This window comes from Peromyscus eremicus, chromosome 16_21 (assembly GCF_949786415.1).
Source record: "Peromyscus eremicus chromosome 16_21, PerEre_H2_v1, whole genome shotgun sequence".
Taxonomy (NCBI): Eukaryota; Metazoa; Chordata; class Mammalia; order Rodentia; family Cricetidae; genus Peromyscus; species Peromyscus eremicus.
Window position 1 is genome coordinate 35,085,243 of NC_081432.1, and position 25,419 is coordinate 35,110,661.

Genomic DNA, 25,419 nt, shown 5'->3' on the forward strand with positions numbered 1-25,419 from the left:
TCTTTCTTCACACATTGGTTTTCAGTGATCATTCCAGGTGCAGTCAGAGTTCACCTCTTTCCCAGAAATCTTTTCAAAAAACTTTGCATACTTCCCTGCCCGAGGAAACATGATATACTAAGATCAACCTCGTTGTCTTTGTAAATATTGGACCAGCTGGCCTGTGTGGCCACCTAAAAATGAAAAGGATGTCCGTAAGAGCCTTAGGTTGCTGCGCTGGCCTGTGTGGCCACCTAAAAATGAAAAGGATGTCTGTAAGAGCCTTAGGTTGCTGCGCTGGCCTGTGTGGCCACCTAAAAATGAAAAGGATGTCCCTAAGAGCCTTAGGTTGCTGCACTGGCCTGTGTGGCCACCTAAAAATGAAAAGGATGTCCGTAAGAGCCTTGGGTTGCTGCGCTGGCCTGTGTGGCCACCTAAAAATGAAAAGGATGTCTGTAAGAGCCTTAGGTTGCTGCGCGTGTTTGCCTCACACTCTGGTGCATTTTCTCGAACCCTCCTGTCTTCCTGTTGCTTTTTCTCCTAATTGTTTTTGTGCTCTTAGAAATGAAGACAGGAGGCTAGTTTAGTAATGAGGACTACTGAAGCCTTGCCCCACGGTTCAAATCCCTGCCCAGCTGCAGAGTAGCTTGTCAACCCCAAAGTCCTGCAAGTGTTCCACTTGTGAGCACTCCCCATATCGGTTACTCTCCTTGCAGCTGTGAAGAAAGGCCTGCAAAAGCAACTCAGGACGGAGAAGGTGTTTGGGGGCTCACAGTTTGAAGGCATACAGTTCAGAGTTTGGGATGGTATGGCTGCTGGCCATATTGCTCCCACAGTCAGGATGCAGAAAAGATGAAGATGTCCAACATGGACCTCTGGCCTACACACACACACACATACACACACACACACACACACACACACACACACACACACACCCATGCATGCACCTACACACATACCCACGCACGCATGCATGCACGCACGCATGCACACACACGCGCACACACATGCACACACACGCGTGCACGCGCGCGCGCACACACAGGAAAAAAGGAACACACACACACACACACACACACACACACACACACACACACACCACTTCATACAGCCTTTTTTTTCTTTTGGTTTTTCGAGACAGGGTTTCTCTGTGTAGCTTTGCGCCTTTCCTGGAACTCACTTGGTAGCCCAGGCTGGCCTCGAACTCACAGAGATCCGCCTGGCTCTGCCTCCCGAGTGCTGGGATTAAAGGCGTGCGCCACCACCGCCCGGCTCATACAGCCTTTTAAGGTGGCTATCATATTGCATTATATAGACATGGCAGCTCATTGGTTATTTTATACATTTTCTCCATTAATATCCTATCATTACATCCGTCACAAACTTGACAAGCACAGACAGTATAAAATCTAATCTTAGAACATCTGGAGTTCATGTGGGAGTGGGGTTAGCCCAGGCCAGCCTCTGACTTTTGACAGTCGTCACCCCTCAGCTTCTCAAGTACTCGCTGTCCCTAACATCAGTGAGAGAGCCGAGTCTCGGCCCGTATGTCATCGCCACACTGCATTCCATCTAGTAAAAAGGACTAGTCTTTCCTCTCCCGCCACATCCTGCTCTTACTGTCCTCAGGTTGTCAACCCCCTCCCCTCATGTCACCGAGGGGGCTGCCCAGTTCTACCAGAAGTTCGTCCCATTTGCTCTGCTTCTTTGGAACTTGTCCTCAGCCCTGCTTTCCCCATTAAGGACAACTCTTCTCTGTCACAGATGCTGTGCTGGAACCGCGACTGACCCAAATGCCTGTCTCTTTTCATCCCCTGCCTTACCCGAAAAGTGGCATTGTTGACCACTCTTGTTCACTGCTTCCTTGAAGGGGTCTGATACTCCACGCCTCTCACCTGTGCCCTCCCTCTCCTCCGCTCGCCTATGCCCTTCCTCTCCACCTGACCCTTCTCGGAATGATTTGCTGACTGCTCACTCTCCACCTAGTGTTGGAGTCTGACCGTATTCATTCCTGCCTTTTCCTTTCTAGTTCTACTCTTTTGGGGCATCCTTGTCCCTCCTCCTGACCTTCAGTTTTTATATAATGGCAGCTTCTATGCAGCCTCGACTCTTGGCCCAGAACACGCTTCTGAACCACACACATACTCAGCATTTCTATTCGATTGTCTCACAAGCCTTCCAAACTCACCCCATGCCAAGCTGAACTTCTGGGTTCTGCCTCCTCTATCCAGATGTTTGTCTTGTGACTGTTCCCATTTCCAGAGCTAGCAGTACCAGATGCCCATTGCGCGAGCCTAAAATCACAGACTCAGTCTTGATAACTCCCGTTCCTCATTCAAATATGCCTTTCTTCTCTAATGCCTATAAATTTAACTTCCAAAATGAAACATTAGTCTACCTACCCCTTTCCATCCTAACTAGTTTAAACCAGCCTTGTATGAACTATCATCTTGCTGTTCTCCAACCTCTGTAATAGTTGGTCCTCAGTGATCTTTTTAAAATGTATGTCAGATCAAATTATTTTTTAAAACTATTATTTTTATTTATGTGTATATCTTGCTGTGTGTATGGGCACCACATGCATGCAGTACCCATGGAGGCCAAGAGGGGGCATCAGATAACCTAGAACTGGAGTTAACAGGCACTTGCATGCAGCCTATTGTGTGTACTGGGAACCAAACCTGGGTTCTGCACAAGAGCAGCAGGTGCTCTTAATTCAGCCAACTCTCTGGCTCCCAAATCATTTTTGGATCTAAAATGTGCAATGGATTTCCTCTCCCACCTGAAGAGAAATGAAATGCTCGTATCATGGCCTCCACTAGCCTGACAGTCGAGCCTTGTCCACATCTTCCCCTTCTCATTCACCTTGTTCCAGCGCTTACACCTCTGGGGCCCTCTCTCAGCTCTTCCAACAAGCCATGCTCAGCTGCCCCAGGGCTTCAACAGGCCTCTGCTCTGTTTTCCCTGGGTAACACCTGTGCCTCCTTAAGGTACAGCATAACTTTACTGTCTTGGAGAGACCCTGGCGTGCCCTTTTCTCAGTAATATTTCGCTTTCTCCAGGACCTCGTTCTAATTTTAGTTTATTACATGTGTTTACTTTTGACAGTAACTATTCCTATCAACAAAACTGAAAGATCCCTGAGGACAGATACTGGCTGGCTCAGTAGAGGATTTATCTGTTGAGTGGATGCATAAATAAACACAGAGTGTGGCCTTAAATTTGGATTTAATGACCTATAGACTAATGTCCAGAAGCAAAGATGACCTTTGTTCTGCCTTTATTTCTCTTACTAAACACTAATTTTTTTTCTAATACCAAACATTAAGTAAACATGTTCAGAGAAAAATATAAGAGCTAAGATTATAAGGCAGCTATAATAAATTCACAGATAACATGCCTACTTGATTTTTAAAAAAGTGTCTATACTACCTGCAAGGAAATTCCATACAAATTTCTTACACACACTCAGTGTATGTCAGGCTGTATTAAGGTTACAAGGTTTTCTCAGTCACCTCAAGCTGAAGCCCCCAAAGCCAAGAGAATGGGATCTCCTCATTGTCTCTCTCAAAGGTAACAGAATTTTAATTGTGCCCTCAGCTGTGGCAAGGTTTACCTGATAAGTTGGCCGTGACACCCTTGAAATGAAATCATGCTGTCACGATGGCTCTCAGAATTCTTACACTTGATGAGGTTGGAGCAGATCTGAGCATCAGATTTCTTGTTTGGATATAAATGTAACAGATTCCAACGGTTAATTGTCCCCTGGAAAAAAAATGGGAAGCAATCAGAAGACTTCAGATTAAATGATTCCTGAAGGCTGAGGCTGCCTTAAAGGATTTCTGTGGTGGATTTGGAAGGAGAGAGGAATCATAGTACGTGTTTCACCATTTGGTCAAAAAGCTGATCTCTACCTCTTGAGTCTGTGAAAGCTTAGGGAGTGACACAGAGCAAATCTCTAGACAGGATCATTGCAGCTGAGGCGTAAGGAAAGGGACACATGATTGAGACTTTTGGCAAGCAGTAGCTCGAGTGTCAGCTGCTAGCGAGGTTTCCGAGATGACAAATCCACAGCTCGGGGAGAGCAAGGGGAGAGCAATCCACAGTGAATGGCGACGTCTGTGCCTGAAGCTCCAAGTAATCACATTATCCACAGAGATTGGGCAGTCTTTTCATTTTAATTATATAAGTGCATTTTTCTCTTTAGATGAGTGTAGTTTATCCACTTAAACTGACTGTTTTAATTTTACAGGCAGCGATCATTGGATTTAATCTGTAGAGGGGAATTTCTCTATTGGCCTAATTGATTTCTCAACACAATGAAGGAAAGTTACCTTTTAATCCCCAATCAATATTTGGAGAGCATACAATTAATTTAATAGATATCTATGTCATTAACATAAATCTGCAAGCTAAAGAGGCAATTATTTTCTTATTTATAATGCAGAGGGTAATAATCTTGTCTGTCAGGAAGAATCCAAAGCGTCTGTGCCCCTAACATGTCCAGGCTGCAGGTGAGGCCCCGCTGAGCCCCGCAGCACAGCCATCAGGTTTCATTTGGTCTCTTACGGAATAGCAAAGAAATAGCCCTATCTCGGTTCTCAGCTCTGCCCTGTAGAGGCCACTGATGACTCACACCAGTTTCGGGGTAAACTATTAAAAGCAGATTTCTGCTCTTCATCCCTGCCCCCTTGTTTTATTTTAATATGACAACTGCATAACAGAAAACAGAACTTTGAAAACCTTGAAAAAGAGAACTTTAAAGGCATTGACAGCGCATGTCAATCCATGAGCACACGATGCAGTAAGGGAATGAAACACAGCCAGGAAGTAGAGGTCTCTGCAGCCCAGTGCCACTCCGTGCGTTTTTCTTCTCAGCCTCAGCTTGGTTGATGTGGAGGTTCTTGGCCTGTGAAAATTTATTACACACAGAGTCAATCTGCATTCAGGCAGCCAAGTCTGAATAAATAGAGTCATTGTGCTTGTCTGGGATTTGTGGCCAGAGTTCATCCAGTCAGCGTGACATTCACATCCCAGGAGATTCATAAAAGCCAACACCCTGGTATGTGCTCTTGGATCCTGCCAAAACTGTGTAGAATTATATAAACAGGAGTTGAAGCGGTAATCAGGACCAGGTCTGAGGGGCATGGCTCCAAAATCAAGTTTCTTTTCCATGAGAAATGAAGTGTATTAGAGATGTTATTTGTATCCAAACAAGAGCTAGACAATTTTTGCATAAATCATTCCAAGAATAGTCTTAAATGCCTACTAAGCTCCACATATCCATGCAAGCTGCTGGCTTACTGCTCAAGATGAATTACACATTAGTAATATTTGTTATGATAATTTAACCACAAAAACTTTAAGTAAATTTTCAATGCCAGAAAATGCCTTGTTTCTGAAGGGCTATGCACAAGACTATATATTATGTATTTTAAACCCAATAGGAGCACGGGGGAAGGAGTAACTTATATTTGGTTTTATTTCTAGTCTTGTAGCCATGCTCCTGAGTAAACACTCAATTTTATAGCATTGCTGAGTTAGTTTCCATTCTGTATGGAAACACAGTGAGTATAGTTGGAGACACCTGCCTGTCAGGTCTTTGTCATACCTGTGTAGGGATGAGTACCCATCTGAACTGTCAATCACAATCAAGGAAGCAAGTATAAGGGCTCAGCAGGAGGACAGGCTTGTTTCCCAGCCCGAACGCTCAGTTAAGTAATTCCATTTTATAAACAAAGGTTTACTGTCATCCGAAGTAAATGGAAATTTCTCTTTTATCAAATTATGGAAACCTGTGAGAGCCACACATCAATGGGGTGGCAAGCCAAATTCTTCGCTTTCTATTCTAGTCGGCTGTAATTTCTGAAATTGAAATAGTTAAAGCTCACTGTCCACAAATGTACGAAGCCCCATATGCTGTTCCCTAAAAGGTGTTAGAGACCTTCTCCTTGGAACTCAGGTGAGATTTATATAAGCTGAGGCTGAAGAATGTGCCTTACTTCCAACCTCAACCCCATGAGTGGAAAACTAAAAAATGAGGAAATTATATAAAAATTAAAAGAAGATCCAATGAATGTAGGAAAATAAATGATTAACACAAAGACAGGAAACCATGGTGTTTGCTAGAATAGTAGAATTCACACAAGGAGCTCCATTTTTTTTTTTGGTTAACTAGGGCAAGATTTTGTTAATAACAGATGTCAATACCACCCACCCAGACCCTCCATTCCAGGAGCTCAGGGAAACGAGCATCCAGAGCGAATGGGCCGTTCTTCTCCAACCTAGCTTTCAGCGGAACTGTTATTGGCAGGGAAGTGGAATTCTCCCTCCGGAGCACATTCCTTCAACTGGGAGGAGTGACCCTTTGTGCTGTGACTTTGAGGATGTGGAGTTTGGGGGGTTTGCTTTCTTCATTAGCGTGTTGGGAGTGTCAGCATTTCGAGCGTCTGCTGTCTCTCTGTGCTATCACATCTCACCAGGAGTGGCTGATGTCCTGCGGCAGAGGAATTATCTACAGTTAGGTATTCAGGTGTTTGGTCCAGATAAGCATTTGGAAAGTTTTGTTTTCATTTCTGTTGTACTAATTTTTCTTCATGTGTGGGGCTGGTTATCTCCTAAGCACAGCTCTTCTCAGGAGACTCTTAGCCTGGAGAAGCATAGGGACAAACCATTTTTGTCATTCAAGGGCTCTTGGCACTTCCCAGTTCTATCCAGACCAGCTCTGCAGCCCAGGGGTTGTGTTGAATGGAATAAAATCATCTCTAAGAAACAGATCAGACAATTGTTAAAACTGGGTCCAAGGCACTCCCTCGGGTGAGCGAGGTTCCCAGACAGTGCTCCCAAATCGTTAGAAATGTGTTTGGGGTGGCAAAGGAAGAGACCATCATTCCAATGGTGAAATATCTTTTATGGAAAACACACACACACACACACACACACACACACACACACACACACACAAGACCTTTACTCTTGATCAGGAGGGTGTGCTTGGAAGAATGAGCGCACTCTGAAAGAAAAAATGTATTTGATTTTTGTTCTAAATCAGTTAGTGGCTGTGTCTTTTCCCCATTAGCTGAGGTGAGACCTCACAGTCTTATTCAATTAGAATTGGTTAGTAAGAAATGAAGGGGAATTAGAAAGGGGCTCCTGCTCCAGGCCATCAGATTCTAGAATAGAGTATTGGCCTTTTGCAAACAAATGTCTTCCTGGGAGGGAATGATTAAAACATTTGCATGAAAGTCTTACTTACCAGGTGAGAAAGATAAAAATATGTTAATTCCTTATCCTAGACCCAAGTTTTATAGTATTTGATAGAAAAGACTCATATTTGACATTGCTCACAGTCATTACCACAACAGAACCATGGGAGGGACAGGTTAGCCAGGATTTCTCTCTGGGAGGGTAAATTAGCACTGTCTCTGGGTTTATCACCCTTCAAGCTGTTGTTCTTAAAAGTCTAAGGCGGTTCTAGGAAGAGTGTGTGTACTTCTGTAAATGGCTGCAGAGCTGGGTTCTTATGGGAAGTAAAAAAAAAATCTAAACACCAATAATTGGAATTGTTTCCGCTTCCTCTTGCATAACTTGTTTGGAAGGTACAACTGGGAAAATCTTCTTGACCATTACAAACTTATTTTTACTTTTAAACATTGAGTATTTTTTAGTAGAAAAGTTGAAATATAATGTAAATCCAGACTTAGATATCGGTTCTTCAATCACAGATTGCAGTTATAATAAAGCTACCAAGATACAGATTGCAGCTATAACAAAGCTACCAAGATATTTATTTCACTTTCCTGTGTGGTCTTCATATAAAAAGAAAGTAACATGTAGACTGTGTTTGCATTCACAGTTATTGAACACCCACTAAGACCAGTGGGTCATTAAGGGAATTCCAGCAAAGCATCTTACTAGGGTAGCAAAAGGGGTGTTTGTAAAAGCTCCAAAGACATTTGGAAGCTCACACAGTGAGAAATGACTCATCCTAGTATCCAACTGCTAGAGCAAAGAGAACCTCAGAGAAGTAATAGTAGAGCCAGAGCCCAGTAGGAAGAAGGTGGGGGAAGATGGAGAGATGGTGATGAGAGGGACTAGGGTATGTTTGGGCAAGTGGAATAGTTTCAAATGTTCTGTAACACATTAAAGGTAACTATGGTTGACAACCATTGTTCACATATTTCAAAATAGCTAGTAGAGAAGAGTTTGAATATCCCTAACACAAAGAAATTATGAATGTTTGAGATCACCAAGATGCTGTTACCCTGATTTGGTCATTAAACATCATACACACATTGACATATCACAGTGGACCTCATGAATGTGTGTGTGTGTGTGTGTGTGTGTGTGTGTGTATTTACCATACATCAATTAAAGTTTGGGGTATATATTTAAATGACAGTCATCAATAAGTCATCACCATTTGGACCTTGTTCAAGTTGTGGCTGCATTCAAATTGCCAGTGTGGACCAAGTTCTAGAAGCACAAAATGACCAAAGTCCAGATGAGTAGGTCACAGAGCTATGGTGGGATAGCAGGATTTAGCCATCGCTTCCACCTGGTGGACTGCTTAGAACATCAAGCATTAATTCCTGCACACTCAGATCTCCATGGGGGTGGGGGACACTTGATCTGTCTCCAGCCCAAGCCTAAATAACCAGCTGGTTTTGCATTTACAAAGCTCCATCAGCTTTTTGTTTTTCCTGCTGGCACACCTTTAGTGCAGAATTTCAACACAGCAAACCCAGTGATCCCATACACAGCCCAACAACTACATTAAATCACACCGAATGTAACAGTCCAGAAGCACTCATCAGACAACATAGAACTTAGGATTCATTACCGGTAACTGACTTTGTTTCTTTACCCTGATAGTGTGTGTCATGATTCTAGAGAATAGACTTGTCTACTCAGGTGAGACCTAGAGGCCAGAGAGCCTTCTAGAAGGTGAGCCCCTGATTCAGACCTATGTTCTGGTGTTACCATCCACATTCCAAATGTAATCTCCCACTGTCCGGAGCCAGAACTGTGAAGGCGTACATACCCTCCGGTAGACTCTCTCCTCGTAGCTCAGCCAGCTTTGTAAACACACAGACGGGCAAGCGCTCCGATGTGTATGCTTCCTCCCTCTGAGAAGGCACGGTTGTCTTACCAGTGCTTTGCCCCAGAATCCGAAAGTTGGTGCTGCGCTCACAAGAGCCCCCTCTCAATTCGGAGGGCAAGTCAGTTTAGCTCTCTATTATCCAGAAGCAGCATGTATCAGTGAGGTTACTCCTAGTTACTCTTCAGTGGCCTTTGGTCTCATCCAGACCTAATACAGCCAAGCTTGTCCTTCTTTATACAGTCCTGTGCTAGAGTTGCTGGTAAGGTCATGGTGAGATCAGATTCTCTCTTGATGAAACAGCAAACCCTAAGACTGTAAGGGAAATGGCCTCCAGAACCCAGAGGAGCCATAGATAGTTCAGAGTGTGTCTCCAGGGAGTAGATGTCCTGGAAATGTTTAACAAAGGCAAATGTGCCTTCCCTGGCCCCTCAGAAGACTTAGTCATGCCCAGAAGTCCCCTGTTTACATCCTCCAAATGTAAAGAACTGCTTTCTGGTGAAAGAAGAATGCACCAAGATCTCTGTGCCATCTTAAAGGGAGTATGGAAAGCCAAAATTAAAATGCCACCAAGGAAAGTGGAGGGTTGAAGAAACAATAAGTTGTTTTTTTTTAAAAAAAAAAAAAAAAAAAAAAATGAACTAGCCCTCAGAGCTTCGATGGAGTCCGAGTCAGGGAGAACCAGAAAACTTTACGAATGTTGGCTTGCCTCTGACTTCAAGAGCCTCAGTGGTTCGTCCTCTACTCCCCCCACCTCCTGTTCAGCCGTTGGCTTTCTTTACTGATGAGTGCTGCCACCTCTGAAATTCTGCCTTGTCCTGGGACTACTCAATGTGGGTTTTGTACCGTGTAAGCAGTATTCACACAGAGCAGTCTTTATTAGAACAACCAGACAGCCCAGGGTGCCCAGCCGAGGAGGGCTTTCTCCTCCTTCCTCTGACTGCCGTCTGGTTAGCCTCCCCTGTCGCTCTCAAAGTGTTCTTACACGGAGGAGGTGAAGTGATTGTCCTCACTAGCTCTGTCTGACCCCAGAGGTGAGGAGAAAGCCGACTGAACAGAAGACTTCTTAGACAGCATTTCTAGGAACCTAGGAATGAACAGTACTGATTCAGCTTACCGAGAAAAACGCCAAGAGGGGTAACAATAGCAAAGTGTTGAGCCAGAACGTTAAGCCTCATGTGTCAAGTGGGTATTTTACAGAAAGGGGTGGGTATGCATATTCATTTGTCTGTGTGTATGTATATGTGTAAGGAGGCCAGAAATCCACCTCAGGTTTCGTTCACCTTGATTTATATTTAGTTAGTTTTTTTCTTTTGTTGTTGTTGTTGTTGTTGTTTTAAGTTTCTCACTTTACCTGAAACTTGCAGATTAGGGCAGGCTGGTTGAATAGTAAGCCCCAGGGATCTACCTCCCACCCTTCCCAGGCTGGGATTATCAGTGCGTGCCACTACCCTCCTCCTCCTCCTCCTCCTCCTCCTCCTCCTCCTCCTCCTCCTCCTCCTCCGGCTCTGGGGCTCAAACACAGGTCCTCACGCTTACACTGACTGTCACTCCCCCTATGACTGGTGCCTTTGTTTGGTTTGTGTTTAACAACTTCAGTCTGCTATTCCCTGCTGTCGCTCACCGTCTGTCCATAAACCTCCAACACGGGCTGGACTTCACAACACAAGACTTACTCCGCTTTTACTCACACCCCTCCACCCCAAGTCCCACATCTCCACCGGTGGTCCCCATCCATACCAGGTGCTCAGGCATGAAATCTGGTGCAAGTGCCATCCCTGACCTGATCTGCCATATCCTACAAGAGACAGTTCCCTCTATTAGAACTGCAGAGTGTAACAACACTCTCTCCATCTTCAATGTGGTCAAATGCTCCTCTTGCCTGATCACTGTTAACTTCATATTACCTCATAATAACTTCACGTGTAGTCCTCTCTTATCTAAACTAAATTACTGCACAAAACAGAATCCAGTGTGACATTTGAAAATATATGCTGTATCACCAATCCCTCTGTTATTTTATTATTTTTATTATTATTATTATTATTATTATTATTATTATCATTGTTATTATTATTATAGATTCACAGGAAGTTACACAGAATGTACAAGCATGGTTTGTCCAGCTTCTGTCTACGTAAACCTTTAATGACCTCCTGTTGTCTCGTACATCCACAAGCCTACACTTGACCTCTGTAGCCCTTGAAATTGGCCTCATCTTGCTCTGCTATGGTGCCACTGCCCTGCTGAGCTGTACCACAGTGACCTTGTACAGTTTCTCACCTGAGCCAGGATCTAAGCCTGATGCAGCTTTTACTCTCAGGCTGTTTCCTCCGCGGCTAGCCCTTCCTCCTCACCCTCCCCCATGTCGTCTCTGGACTCAACACTCGGCTTTTTCCTCCAGGCCTTGTTATTCCACACTTACTGAGCTTTCTGTAACCGTCTGTCATTTCACTGCTCGGGTTCACAGCATCCTGTCCTCCTCAGCTGGAGGCATTGCTGTGTGCCTGTGGACCTTTGGTGTCTGCTCCACCTCCCGACTCAAAGAGATACGCTATGAAGACCTTAATCCGTTTTTCCGGTCACCAATGCCAGATCCAGTGCCTACACATAGTAGGTAGTTCAAATTAAACTTATCTATCTATCCAGGCATAAATTCTATTTACATCACGAAATTGGATGGCTCTGGGCCGCCCCTGAATTTCAGCCTCTTTCTTCATTTAGTTTTACTCCCCACCCCGGTGTCTGTGGACTTGCCCTGTGCTAGACCCAATTACAAAAGGGCATTTAATTTCCTCTTTGATTTCCTTTCAATAACAGATTGTGACTTGTAATTCATTTAGCATACATTGGAACCAGAATATCTGCTGATTATGTTTCCAAGCACCCACCTTGTTAAAATGAAGACAGAGAAAAGATGTCATCTCTTGAGGGGAGCTTGGAAAATGACTATTTCTGGCAGAAAACTTGTTTTGTCTTATAGACTCGAGCTTCAGAGTCATTCATGAATGAATAATGCACTCAGGAAAAACCAGTGAAGCATTCTCTTAACCCTCTCAAGTGACTGTGCTGAAACTGAATCAAAGGAGAGCTACAAGGAAAAGCTGATGAGAGATTAAGGAAGGAAAATGTGCTCACTGCGATACAACCCTTGAAGGAATGGAATTGGGCAGTTCATCTAGTTTACGACTAGTTTTTCCGATTTCAATCATGAGTCACCTAAGTAATTTTTTTCTTGACTGTTTAATCCCAATGTTTATTCCTTCTACGATTTTCCAGCTATAAATTAAGACAGTGTGCAAAAACTGAAGGGTTTTGTTTTGTGGAGGAGAGTAGGCGCAAAAATCTCTCAATAACCGCTCCTTGCCTAGGTATATGACTTTTGCTTTATTATCCTAGTTGTTTTTTTTTTTTTTTCTGAGAGTGACTTTTAAATGTTCAACAATTCTCATTGCCTTTCTTAATGCGTAGTGATTGGGCTCTGTAAAGTATTTCATAGTAACAAATAATTACAATGAAAAGTGCAGTCAAAAATCAAACATTTAAAAAGTAAATAAATACTACTTGGAGCAATGGTGCTGAGTCCCAGAGTGTTGCGTGTGTGGTGACATTCATCACCGTGACAGACTGGAGGAGTGAAGAGTGACAGAAGACATTGATGAATGAGTGGCGAGTGCCGGTCTCGAAGCCAGCATCATGTGTGTTTGCTACAGGGAAAGCCACCCTTGTCCTGGGCTTCCAACCCAATTTAGCATAGAACCCTCATAGAACTGGCCAGTGTAATCCTGCAAGGTCATTAGCAGGTGCCACTGTGGGACACACTGATTCACAGGCACCTCAGTGGGTGCACAGCCATTTCTTGCTTTTTGTGTGTCTTCCTTTGCTCTATAAATCATTTTCCAACCAACTACTCATGAACACTTGCTGTACCCATCCTAGAAGTCAGCCAGAATGATCTTTGGAGGCAAGGAGAGAAAAGAGTCAATTGACTTTAAGTTCAGACTGGCTCTTTAGTCCTGTCCCTCATGGTCCTTGTGAGGGTGTACACATATGTGTGCAGATGCTCCTACATGTGAAGGCCAGAGCATCAGCGTCAGGTGTCCTCTCCAGTCACTCTCCATGTTATTTTTCGTTGTTGCTCATCAATGTTGGAACTCATTGGGTAACCAGAAATTTACAAAATACAGCAAGCAGTCTCATTGGCTGCAATTTGCTCCTAATTTCACTTGATAAGTAGCTATTGGCAATCTCAAGTTCCTTTATTCTGGTCTCAGTTACTAATGTTGACTCTCCGATCACACATTATACCTCACACTAATGTAAAAATATACAAAAGTGGCTAAGAAAGGGCGTAAAGAGTCTGCAGAGTTGAGAGATGCTATCTTGGAGTCAGAACCAAGGGAGAGTCTGTAGGGAGCCCAGGATAAGTCTTATTAACCACAGGCGGACACAGAGCCTCTTTAAGCAGAGATGTCAAATGCAGGTCTTGGTGGCAGCCCATTCCGCTTGAGGGTCAGTTTGAAAGTGGGCAGAGTGTCACCAGCAGGAGGAACTGCATTTGAGATAAGACTGCTTACAGGACACTAGTGACTAGTCGGCATGCTTGCTACATTTCAGTCTGGAATGCTCTTTTTTTTTTCCCCTTGTTTTCTTTTGAGACAGGGTCTCCCACTGAGCCTGGAGCTCATCGGTTGGGCTAGACTAGCCAAGGAGTATCTCTAGGAATACACTCAACCTCTGTCTCTGCAGAGCTAGGTTTAAGATGCACATGTGGGGCTGGAGAGATGGCTCAGCGGTTAAGAGCACTGACTGCTCAACCAGAGGACACAGGTTCAATTCCCAGCAACCACATGGCAGCTCACAACTGTTTGTAACTCTAAGATCTGACACCTTCACATAGACATACATGCAGGCAAAAGCACCAATGCAAATAAAATAAAAATAAATAAATTTTAAAAAAGATGCACATGTATGCATGTTTTCACAAGGGTTCTAGGGATCCCAACACTAATGCTTATGCTTGCACAGCAAGTCCTCCACTAAATAAGCCATCTCCCTGGGTCACCAAAAAGCGTTTAAAAAACAAACAAAACAATACAAAACAAAACCGTTGTCACAACATCATTATTGTGCCTAAAATACCAATGATCTCATAAGATTGTGTTATTGCCCAGATAGCAATCCAGTTTCCAAGTGTGGAGACATTTAGTAAATCTAAAATAAAACAATTTTTGAAAAAGTCAAAAATGGTATCTTCAGTGGCTAGCAAGATGGCTCCATGGTAGATATAGTACATGCTGTGCAAGCTTGAGGACCTGAATTCAGACCTCTAACAACAATGTAAAAAAAGATACCAAAAGCCAAGCATGGCCACATATGCTTACAACGTCAGCGTTGAAGTGGGGGCAGGAACAAATGGATCCTGGGAAGGTGATGGCCAGCCAGCCTACCTGAAATGGAGGGTTTCGGGTTCCCTGAGAGACTGTGACTCCAGGGGATAAGGCAGAGAGCATCAGAGGAAGGCTCCAGTGCCCTCCTCTGGACTCCAGACATGCATCCATAGGTATGCCCAGCTGTGCTCACATAGGCACCTCAGCAGACACACAACATACAGACACTCACCAACACAGATTTACACCTTCATTGGCAAAGAGGTTTGGTTTTTTTGTTTGTTTTGTTTTGTTTTGTTTTTTCTTAACAGGAAATGAGACTAAAGCAATGGAAAAATAATTTCAGGTGATGAGAAAAAAAAAAAAAATAGCTCAGGTCTTTGCTGTGTTTCCATGGCCAGGAAAGACCTTACTTAGCACCTCCCTCACTCTCGCCCCCTATTGGCAAGTGTGCCTAGCTGCAGCACCCCTTCACCAAGAACCTTCCTTTCATGACGTAGCAGGGCTTTCTACTATGTTGCCAACAGTTCAGATTTTGGTTACTTGACAAAAAATGTGTGTGACACAGATTTTTTTTTTTAAAGTGTTGATTGAGCGCCTAATTTAAAAAGTCAGAATATTAAATAAACATCTCTGTCCTTTCTTCCCAGCAGGCAGCCCAGAGAACAGCTCTCCGCACTCTACCTGACAGGTACGTTTTGTCATTTTTATGAACTATAAATTGCTTTATGAAACATTGAGCCCTATTTATTGTGGCATATAATTCATAATCGGATTTTGTCCCTAAAGAATCTGAGAACTGGGATGTTAAACATCCTGCGTGCTTGGATTTGTCATGCGTGCCTGGAGTTTATTGCTGCAAAAATCGCCTTGTTGTATTTCACATAAAGTATGAGGAATCCCTTGTTGTGCCATGAAACGAGAGACAAGAAACTTGGGGGGGGGAAGGGGGAGGCCCGGGTGGGGCAGTAAATCCTGAACTTTGGAATTGGGTGAGAGCCAAGCTCATTTTTCAGCAATAAGTACTTCATTTATTTTGAGGTGTTTTCTTCACTCTTTCCGTATCTTTTCACCCAGAGGACTCTGTCTTTTGATAAGATTTTTCTCTTGAGTTGTATGCCTATAAGCCAGCCACCTCACGGTCTCCCGCCTGACTTCTTCTGTCTTGGCTGGTTTCTCCTGCCTTGTATTACTGAACTGGAAGTTGCACCCTGCTTTTTCTGAAAGGTTGTGGAGTACCAAATGCCTTCTAAAATAGACCAAGACGTACGTGTGTGTGTGTGTGTGTGTGTGTGTGTGTGTGTGTGTGTGTGTTCGGGACACGAAGATGAAGTCCCTCCATTTCTCTACATCATCCCTGAGAAACTGACAGTGTCAGACACAGGGGATGACGCCTCTCCGTTGACTGGCACACACCTCGGTGTTGTCTCGGCACCCTTCACCCCTCTCTCCCTCCCTCCCTCCCTCCCTCCCTCCCGACTTCCTTTCTGTTTAGAATGAGCAGTTCCTGAAGTCCAGCACTCCTCCCAGGTTCAGCCCCCACCTGGGGGAATTATCTGGAGCACATGGGGGGGGAAGCATTTTCTCTGAGGCGGCCTGCCCCTAAGTATGTTGATTTCAGCTGAAGGGCTTTCCCCCAGTGACAGCCACCCAAGTGTGCGCGCTCTGACAGCAGCTGCCTCATGATCGAGAGCTGCTACTTCCCAGGTTCGGAAGCCTACAGGGGTGCCGCTTCTGGGCCTTTGGATCAGGATCCGAACTCCCTAAGTGACATAACCAAGCTCTTCCAAAACATATGTCTTTCTTCTTTTTGTCTTCTCTTTGGAAATAAGAGTCTTTCAAGCAAATGCTTTGAAAAGCAAAGGGAAACCTAGATTCATAAACCGACCTTTACTAATTCATACACTATTTCCTTTTTTTGGGGGGGGACGGGACAATGAAAAGCTTGTGATATTATATTACATCAATGTTTCTACAACCCTGTTGATATACTACAAACCACTGATTTATACCCTTTGGATGGACAGAGTTCCTAATATGAAAATATATATTTGATAAATATTTATATATATATAAAATGAGAAGCATTTTCATGACAACCTTTGTCAGAATGAACCAACCTGTCTTTTAAGAAAATGGAGCATTCCCTTTAAAAATCCTATAGGGTGCGTCAGAAACTAGTTGACACATTCAAAGGTTTCTTCTCGAGTGACTTAGCCCTGGGAAGCCAGGGCAGATCTTGAGGAGGAGCCCTTTTACCTCTTTCTTACTTTCTCCCTAAAAACCCCTGCCCAGAAGCAGGGGTCCCCACTGTCCCCTGCCCTCTATTCCCCAGGGGAGTGGGGACACGCCCTATTCAATCCAGAAGGTTTTTACTCAAAATTAGGGGAGCTAGGGTTACTTCCAGGTGATGGCTGAGGTTCCTGCACCGCTCTGAGGGTGCAGTTGTGGGAAGAGACCGTCTCCATAGTTCTCGACTTCTGTCATTAAGGCTGAGCCACTTGAGAGTCCTGTTAGAAGCCTGTAGGTGTGTCCAGCCTTTTGACAATGGTGACACAGCATTATGACAAAATTTGTGTTCAAGAACCAAATAACTGAGTTGCAATTAAAAAATGTTATGAGTTTAGGAGTCTGTGTTGGGTTCCATTGGTAGCTATCCTTAGACACATGCAGCTCATGGCCACAGGTATGAGTAAGTAAGATAAGGGTGCCTTGGGCACACTGAGATCTCGTGATTGGCTTGTCTAGCTCATCGAGAATTTTGCCTCTTCCTCCTTTTCTGAACACATTCTGTTTTCATTACCTGGGGCATACATGGGAGCATTTGAAATCACTTAGAAACGGTTCACTATGTAGCCCTGGCTGGCCTGGATCTTGCTGTGTAGACTAGGCTAGCCTTGAACTCAGAGATCCACCTGCTTCTGCCTTGCAAGTGCTGGGATGAAAGGTGTGTGCCATCACATCCAGCTCTTATTGTGTACATAGTGAGACCCTATTTTGTTTTTGTTTGGTTTTGTTTTATTAAGAAAAAAATAAATTATGAAAACTCTTCTTCAAAAATGGGACTTAAAAACACCTGCTGAATTCTTTGGATTCATTATTTTCTAGTTTGTTTTTTTTTTTTAATTAGAGAATAGTAATTGGTCACATGGCAGGTGTCTTTTTCTATCATATGACTTAGTATTTTGAATAATCTAAACCAATGATTTTAGAAAAAAAAATATCATTGTGCCTTGGGTCCACATCATTGTATGTCTTGCTTAATATTCTATCTGTCACAATAACTACAGATTTGGAATGGAACTGATCACACCAGACCATGGCCTACTCAAGGTAGCTACTTAGAGCATGGAATAATCTATTAATTACTTGTTGCTATGACAAAATACTGATAAAGGCAGTTTAAGGAATGGGGTTTTTAGCTGGGCAGTAGTGGCGCATGCCTTTAATCCCAGCACTTGGGAGGCAGAGGCAGGTGGATCTCTGTGAGTTCAAGGCCAGCCTGGTCTATACAGCAAGATCCAAGACAGGCACCAAAACTACACAAAGAAACCCTATCTCAGGGGAAAAAAAAAAATGAAAGTGGGTTTTATTTGGACTCATAGTTCCTTAACATCACCGGAAGAAAGCCATCTTGGCAGGATCTTGGGACAGCCAGTCACACCGTATCCCCAGTCAGGAAGCAGGGAGCAATGACATCGTTCACTTTCTCCTTTCTATTTGGTCTGGGACCTCAGCCTGTGGAATTGTGCTGCCCACAGTTGACGTGTGTGAAGACACCTCTGTTAACCTAAGTTCAGCAGCCCCTCAAGGCGTGCCCAGAGGCTCGTCTCCTGAGTAATTCTGTGTCCTGTCAAGTTGACAATGTAAACCACCACAGTCTGTTGTAGACACCGTTCTGACTCCCTAAACTATGTTTGGTTTTAGCCTATTATCAGTTCATTCTATAAAACTCCATAACGATTACACAGCACTTCCATTTTTTATCCAAAAGAAAAAGCCCTTTTTCAGACCTAGCCTGTGTTACAAGTTCTTTAATTCTGGAGATGGGCAGAGAGGCCCCCTTGGCTCCTGCCATGCTCTCTTGGGCTCCTTGCCCTTCTTTGGAGACTCAGCCATTTGCCCCCAACCCCGAACAGCCCAGGAGTACACTGGTGTTTGCCAAGGGCGGCATCATTGCAGTGATGACGAAGAAGCAGGCTGCTGACCAGCTTCGGGGGACGGTCTGGATTTGCATTGTAAGGTCGGCTGGAAGGAAGCCTGCCTTCAGTGCTTTGACACCTGACCCAACCCGGGAAAGGAAAGGCGAGAGCTTCCCGGTCCTTCCTGAGGCCGGGCGGTGTTCCCATGCCTCTTGGGTAGTAGTGGTTGTGTTGATATCCAGGTACTTTCTGAAGGTTTTCCTTTCCCATCCTTTCATGCCTCAAAAGTTACTTCGTTTGTTTTCTGAAGAGGCATCCTATCCACTAAAGAGGCCCAAATCCAATATTTAATAGTAAAGACTAAGCTTTTTAAAATGAAGTTTTTCTTTTTTAACTATACATTTTTAAATCTACATTTTCATAGGCATGATATGTTGATACATAAGCACTTTGTGTGATATTTTAGTTAAATTAAAAACATCTTGGGGGCTGGATAGATAAATAAGTAGTTAAGAGCATTTGTTGTTTTTACGAAGGACATGGCTTTGATTCCCAGCACATCTATGGTGGCTTACAGCCCTCTGTAACCCCAGTTCCAGGAAATCCAAGAGACATGCACTTGGTGCACATATATGCATGCAAGCAAGCCATTCATACACATAAAGGTAAAATAAATAACTTTTTAAAATTTTTAAAGCATCTGTCTCTTCGAACATCATTTCTTCATTGAAAACATTCAATGCCCTTTATTGTAGCTTTTTTTAATTTTTTTTTTTACATTTTGTGTGTGTGTGTGTGTGTGTGTGTGTGTGTGTGTACATGTGCATGCATGCATGCTTGTGTGTGGAGACCAGAGGACAGCTCGTGAGAATCAGTCATCTCCTTCCACATAAGCCTCAGAGATCAAACTCAGGCCATCAGGCTTAGTGACAAGTACCTTTATCTACTGAGCCATCTCATTAGCCCTTCCTAACTTTTTCAAATGCACAGTCTGTTATTACCTGTAGTCAATCTACTGTGCACTGACATACCGGAACCTAATACCCAGGCCATATGCTCTCAAGTTGGGAGAGTCTCGTAATCACTAAACAGTCTTGGAAAATTAAAGATATAATACATCCATTGCCTAACTTTAAAAAACCACATCAGATATTGACCCTAGCAGTGGACTTTGTTTATAGTTCAGTCCAAATAGTCACAGGAGAGAACACCAGGCAGTGTGAGAAGGTAGACTCCAGCTCAGCTCACCTGGCCCTCACCCTGAGATGACAGGATATGTTGTAGGAAGATGGGCTGGTATGGGTTTTGTTCTCTTTTATATTTTTTAAAAGTGTGAGGCCCACTGGTGTCCCCACATGATGAAAACAACAGACAACCAGGGCAGGAAGAGATGGCAAAATTTCTGAGGAGATAAATAAGCCAGTTATCAGATAATAGTTTGCACAGGCGCGCTATCCTTATACTCTCATGTGTTTTTTCTCCTTGTGGGTCATTGTACTTGTTGGCTAGGGGGACAGGTGAAGGGAAGAGAGACAGATGGACACCCAGTTCCTTTATAACGCCTGCAGACTCTGCACTGCAAATGCTCCCGCATGATCAGTAACATGGAGACTATGCAAAGGGCTGTTAGGAAGGAAGGATGTGCATGCCGCGTATGAAGAGCCCTGAATATGATTAACTTCTCTCTGTAAGTAGTAAATAGCAGACAGCTCTGATCGGAAGAGGGATTCGTGTGATTTATCAATCCGCGCGACTGTTCATTTGCAGAGAAGGTGGAGGTCAATCTGGAAGTCCGCGGCCAGAGGAGCATGAGGAAATGGCCGGGACTAAGAAGTTAATCATAGCCCGCGACTGCTTCCATCTGTCTTGGGGCGACAGAGCGAGCCTCTGCATGGAGAGCAGGCATGCTTTATAGCAGCAGATCAGGAATTAATATTTTCTGTGGAACCTCGGGCATCATTTGCAGCAACTTGGGTTTTATAAAAATGGAGCATAATTTTGTATGAATAAATCACACTCTGTTAGAAATGTGAGGGGCTGAGAAAAAAAATTTGCTTGACTCAAAAAAAAAAATGGAAGGGGAAGGATTGAGAAAGCCAATATCAATGCAGCCGTTGAAGCAATGGCACTTGGGGGGCAGGAATGGCCATGTGCTTAAATTGTGCATATAATCATTTTCTAAAATGCCAGCGTGCAACTCCAGCCATGGCTATGTTTTTATGGCTTTGGAGGCACATCACCAGACTATAACCTGTCTGCCCATCTGGCAGATTCTCAGGTCCAAGATCCATTTATACTGAAGTCCAAAGAACTGCCATGGATTTATTCATTTATTCCTCGGATCCTCACTGAGCACATGCGGCACGCTCGGTGGGGGGCGATGCTAGGATTGAAGCATACTAGTTGAGAAGTGCTTCTTCTCAGGGCTTTGGCAGCCAGAGGCGGGGTGTTGGGTTTGCGAGGAGGGAGGCCTGGTCCTGCGCATGTACTTGCTGCTTCCCGTCTTTCCCTTTCTCAGATAGATTTCATGCATGGAGTTCTGTTTTCCATGGGGAAGAATCAAAGGAAATGAAGGACATGACCAACAGCCTACAATTAAGGGAGCTTCACCTCCACGTAGAGAGTGGCATGTGAAAGGATCTGTGTCCAGAAACAGGTCCCTGTTCTGAGGGACTCTCGGGAAGGGCAGGCACTGACTGGCTGGCAGGCGCTTCTACTCTGGCTTCCTCTTGCTGCCCCCCTAGTCAAAGGAGCCAGCTTCAGCTGAGCTAAGGGGACTCAGTGTGTTGGAGAGGACCGCCAGCTCACTCCTATACTCCAGGTTCGGTTCTATTCAGTCTCTGGCAATGTGAGAGGAGAGCACAGCTGTTGTGCTGTGCTACTAACTGATCCCTTCTTTGAAGAACATTTTTACACTTACTTATTTATTGTGGGTGACACTCATGCTACTGGATGCCTACAGAGGTCAGAGGGCAATTTGAGGAAGTGGATTCTCTCCTTCCCGCTTGTAAGTCCTGAAGAATGAACTCTGGTCATCAGGCTCAGTGGCAAACACCTTTACCTGCTGAGCTGTCTTGCTGGCTCAGTTGATCTCTAAGCATCAAAAAGGAGATGGGGGGGCACTTTTTAAGGCAGTTTTAAACTCACAGCTTTGACAGTATTAAGGGGGCAAGTTTCCAGCAACCGTGCCTTTGGGGCCCAGGTTCTCTAGTCTCTCCAGAGCAAGGGATTCCTCATCATGAAGACTTTGGGATACCATGTGCATCACAGGTTTTCAAAGAGTATTACTGTTTAGAAGCTCTGTCCCATTTTCTGTTTCATTTTATAGTCTTCAGAACAGTCCTGAGAGGTACATGGAACCTTAAAACAAAATTTTTTAAAAAGGTGAGCATAAAGCCGGGCGGTGGTGGCGCACGCCTTTAATCCCAGCACTTGGGAGGCAGAGCCAGGTGGATCTCTGTGAGTTCGAGGCCAGCCTGGGCTACCAAGTGAGTTCCAGGAAAGGCACAAAGCTACATAGAGAAACCCTGTCTCGAAAAAACCAAAAAAAAAAAAAAAAAAAAAGGTGAGCATAAACTGAACCATGGGCAGGTGCTGTGACTCACCCAGGGGCCACATAAGCAAGTGGCCCAGTGATGATTAGAACTTGGGTCCAACCAGTGCAGTTCTGCCATCCTCCGCACAGCAACAAAGCAAGCTTTGAAATGGTCAGAGACCTCTGCTGTAGGCTTAACTACCTTTTGCACCCATAGGTTATTTCTGCCTTAGTCATCTTTTTATCCCTAGAACATTACCTGGCAAGCAGGGAAGAAATTATTAGATGAATAAATGAATGCATAAATGAACAAATGATTGAGTGGATGAATAAACCAAGACAGTGGTGTGCGGTTGCAAAGGCAACTCTGGGCTTAGCGTAGAAAATAATTTTCTGAGTTTGGTTTACATCCCAGCAACAGAGTACCTTGGAACGGAGAGGCTGATGCACAGGAGCTCATCGTTCAGGGATTCAGCTTGCTGTAGTCAAACAACATGAACAGCTATTACATGGGTAGAACACGAGAAAAATATTGAACAGCTTTTAAAAAAATCAGTCCAAGGGTAGGCAAGACAGTCTCGGATATAAACTGCCCAGTTCATTTAAGTTAGAGTGGAGTAAGTTAGGAAGGACCCTGTGATTAGAAAACTTCGCAACTTGATCAGTAAGTTTCTGCCACCAAATGGAGGTCAGGCCAGGTGTGTGTCTCTCTCTCTCTCTCTCTCTCTCTCTCTCTCTCTCTCTCTCTCTCTCTCTTACACACACACACACACACACACACACACACACACACACACACGTTTCATTGCAGTGCTTTGCATCATGACAAGACTTAAAATGTCCCCTTCTTGTCTCTACCGAGTCATTTAATAAGCATTTACAGTCCTGAACCTATACCCTGGGAAAGGCACCCTTCTGGTGTCTATAGAAGGAGACACCAGAATCCACCATCTGTGGTTCCCGCTCCCCGGGTGCTTAGAATGTGGCAAAGAAAGTACAGTCATGTGTATACAATATGCATAGTGTTCCTCTTGGAACAGTTGTGTGTCAGCATGCTAAGGGTATCATTGAGACTGTTCATTCAGTCCTCATCATAGCCATCTCAGCAAGGAAGAAAGGATTCCACATGAGGGCCATAAAAAGAGGCTGTTGTCAATAGGATTCCATTCCCCTTCATATTCTAAACTGCTTTCCCTAAAATCCTACTGCATCTGGGTTTCTATTAATAGACTCAAGCAACTTTCTTCCGCATCTCAGAGTTACAGAACAATCTGTCTGACCCCAGAGCCGATGCCTTTAGTCACTGCAGTAAGCAAAGCCCCTGCCCCCATCAAGCCATGAGGAAATCAGTGACCTTGGCAGGGCATGGGAAGCAGTGGAGTACTTTCAGAGCACAGAAGGGGGGACCTGATGAGCATTTTAAGTGTGACGTGAAGGAAAATTGCATTAGTGACTATGACCAGGAATGGAGCAGAACAGAGAATGCAGAAGGATCAGCATGGACAGTGTTGGGCTGCAGGGTGGTAGTGTACTGGCTTTGCCCTGTATCTGAAGCGGGGAGGGGCTGGAACCAGCTCCATATAGCATGAGGAACAAGAATGTCACGTTCCTTCACCATGGAGCACTTTCTTCAAGTACCTTGTTTTTCAAAGAAATCTTACCCAGCTATCTGACCAGGTCCTGTTCCATGAGCCCCTCAGAGAACTGCTGGCATGATGGATATATGTGCAGTCCCCACAGCTACTCAGAATGGGAGCCGCGTCTTTAAGAGTGGGTAGTGCTTTACACAAACCGCCTTGGGATCATGACTTAACCGCGTGCCTTTTTAATTGTTTTTATTTGTTTGTGTTTGTGTGTGAGTACCAGCATACCCAAGCAAAGGTGTGTGGATAGATGTCACAGTGAGTGGGATCCAGGGTTGAGCCCCAGTCATGAGGTCTGCCCTGGAAGCGTGTTTACCTGCTGAGCCATCTCCAGGGCTCCTGCACGCCTCTTAAGACAAAGCAGTCCAAGAACATGCATCCTGCTCCTCAAATCTGTTCTCATGATGAGAAGAAAAGGCCTCCTGGCCCAGCCATCCCTGACCTCTCTCCTCTTTAGTAGACACCATGGAGCAAGTCGGAGAAGGAGAACCTGGTAAAGCATTCAACATCTGGGTCGAAACTTTCCCGGTTGCAATGAGCAGGGCAATGACCGTAGCCTCCCTCTAGGTTTGTGGACAAACCACATGAACTGATAAAGAGAACGGGTACTTTGTCCCTCTTCCTACGGGGAGATGACCCCACCATCACAGCATTCGGCGACACCTGTCCTGTCACCCAGGTACCAGGGGACACTCTGTCGCTCAAGTCCTCATGCAGGCTTAGCACCCAGCAGAGGAGCGTAGAACACAGGTCTGTTGGGAAACCATAACCAGCCATAACAGCTTGTCTGTACATCTGAGGGAAGCTGGTGTCAGCCAGTCTCCATAACACAGCCCACTCTTTTGTAACATGTTCTAACCTAGTCTGTTCTCCCCTAAAACACCAAGGCCAGGGTCCTAGATGAGGTCCGCGCATGCCTCTGATGGACTGGCCACAAGCTGTGTGTCTACCATCATCTTCTTTCTTCATGCATGTGGAAGACTCATCCAGGTCATTTACTGACAAGTCTTCCCGATGATCGCTAAAGAACTGGCCTGGCTTTCTTACTGCCGAGCAAATAATCCTTATTATTTCGAAATCACACTGCCGTTCTCAGGTAGAGCCCTGTGTGGGTCCCTGAACAGAGCCAGATGTGCTAAGTCTCTCTGGTCCTTAATAGGGGGCCCTGTGATATCCATCGACACTCACAAGCAGAGACCCTTCGCCCCCCTCTTCTACAGGGAAGCCACATAACTGTCCCTCACAGCCCTTGGGTGGCCATTTAGCCCAGTCAGCTGCATTAACACTCCATTAACAAGGGGGGTACACACGGGCTAGAGGGTCTAAAGCGCAGCTTTAACACCCTCCCCCCAGTACTAATTTCCACAATAAAACTAAATGGCTCCAGAGAAAGCATTGAGTCCTATCAGGTAAATAATACACAGTGTAAAAGGTCCCAAACATGTATTTCACACAACAGAAGAGAGGCAAGGAAGAAGTTACAGTCTTCTGAGTAAATAAATAGCGAGTTGTATAAAGCCACTAATTGCCCTTTAAAACGGATTAGTGGGTTTCAGAGTGCTTGAGGAGTAATGCGGACTTCCCACCTGATGTCTAGCCAGGGAGGAGTCAGCAGGAGGGTCCTCTG

General features: G+C 44.5%; 1 protein-coding gene across 1 annotated transcript in view; it reads left to right on the forward strand.

Annotated features, from left to right (window-relative positions):
- The window catches only part of Aff3 (ALF transcription elongation factor 3), a 478,688-nt gene that overhangs the window by 382,610 nt on the left and 70,659 nt on the right, over window positions 1-25,419 (forward strand). Inside the window, exon 10 of the mRNA XM_059281654.1 lies at window positions 15,123-15,163. Within this exon, the coding sequence (XP_059137637.1) occupies window positions 15,123-15,163 (41 nt within the window). The remainder of the gene's footprint in view (window positions 1-15,122; window positions 15,164-25,419) is intronic.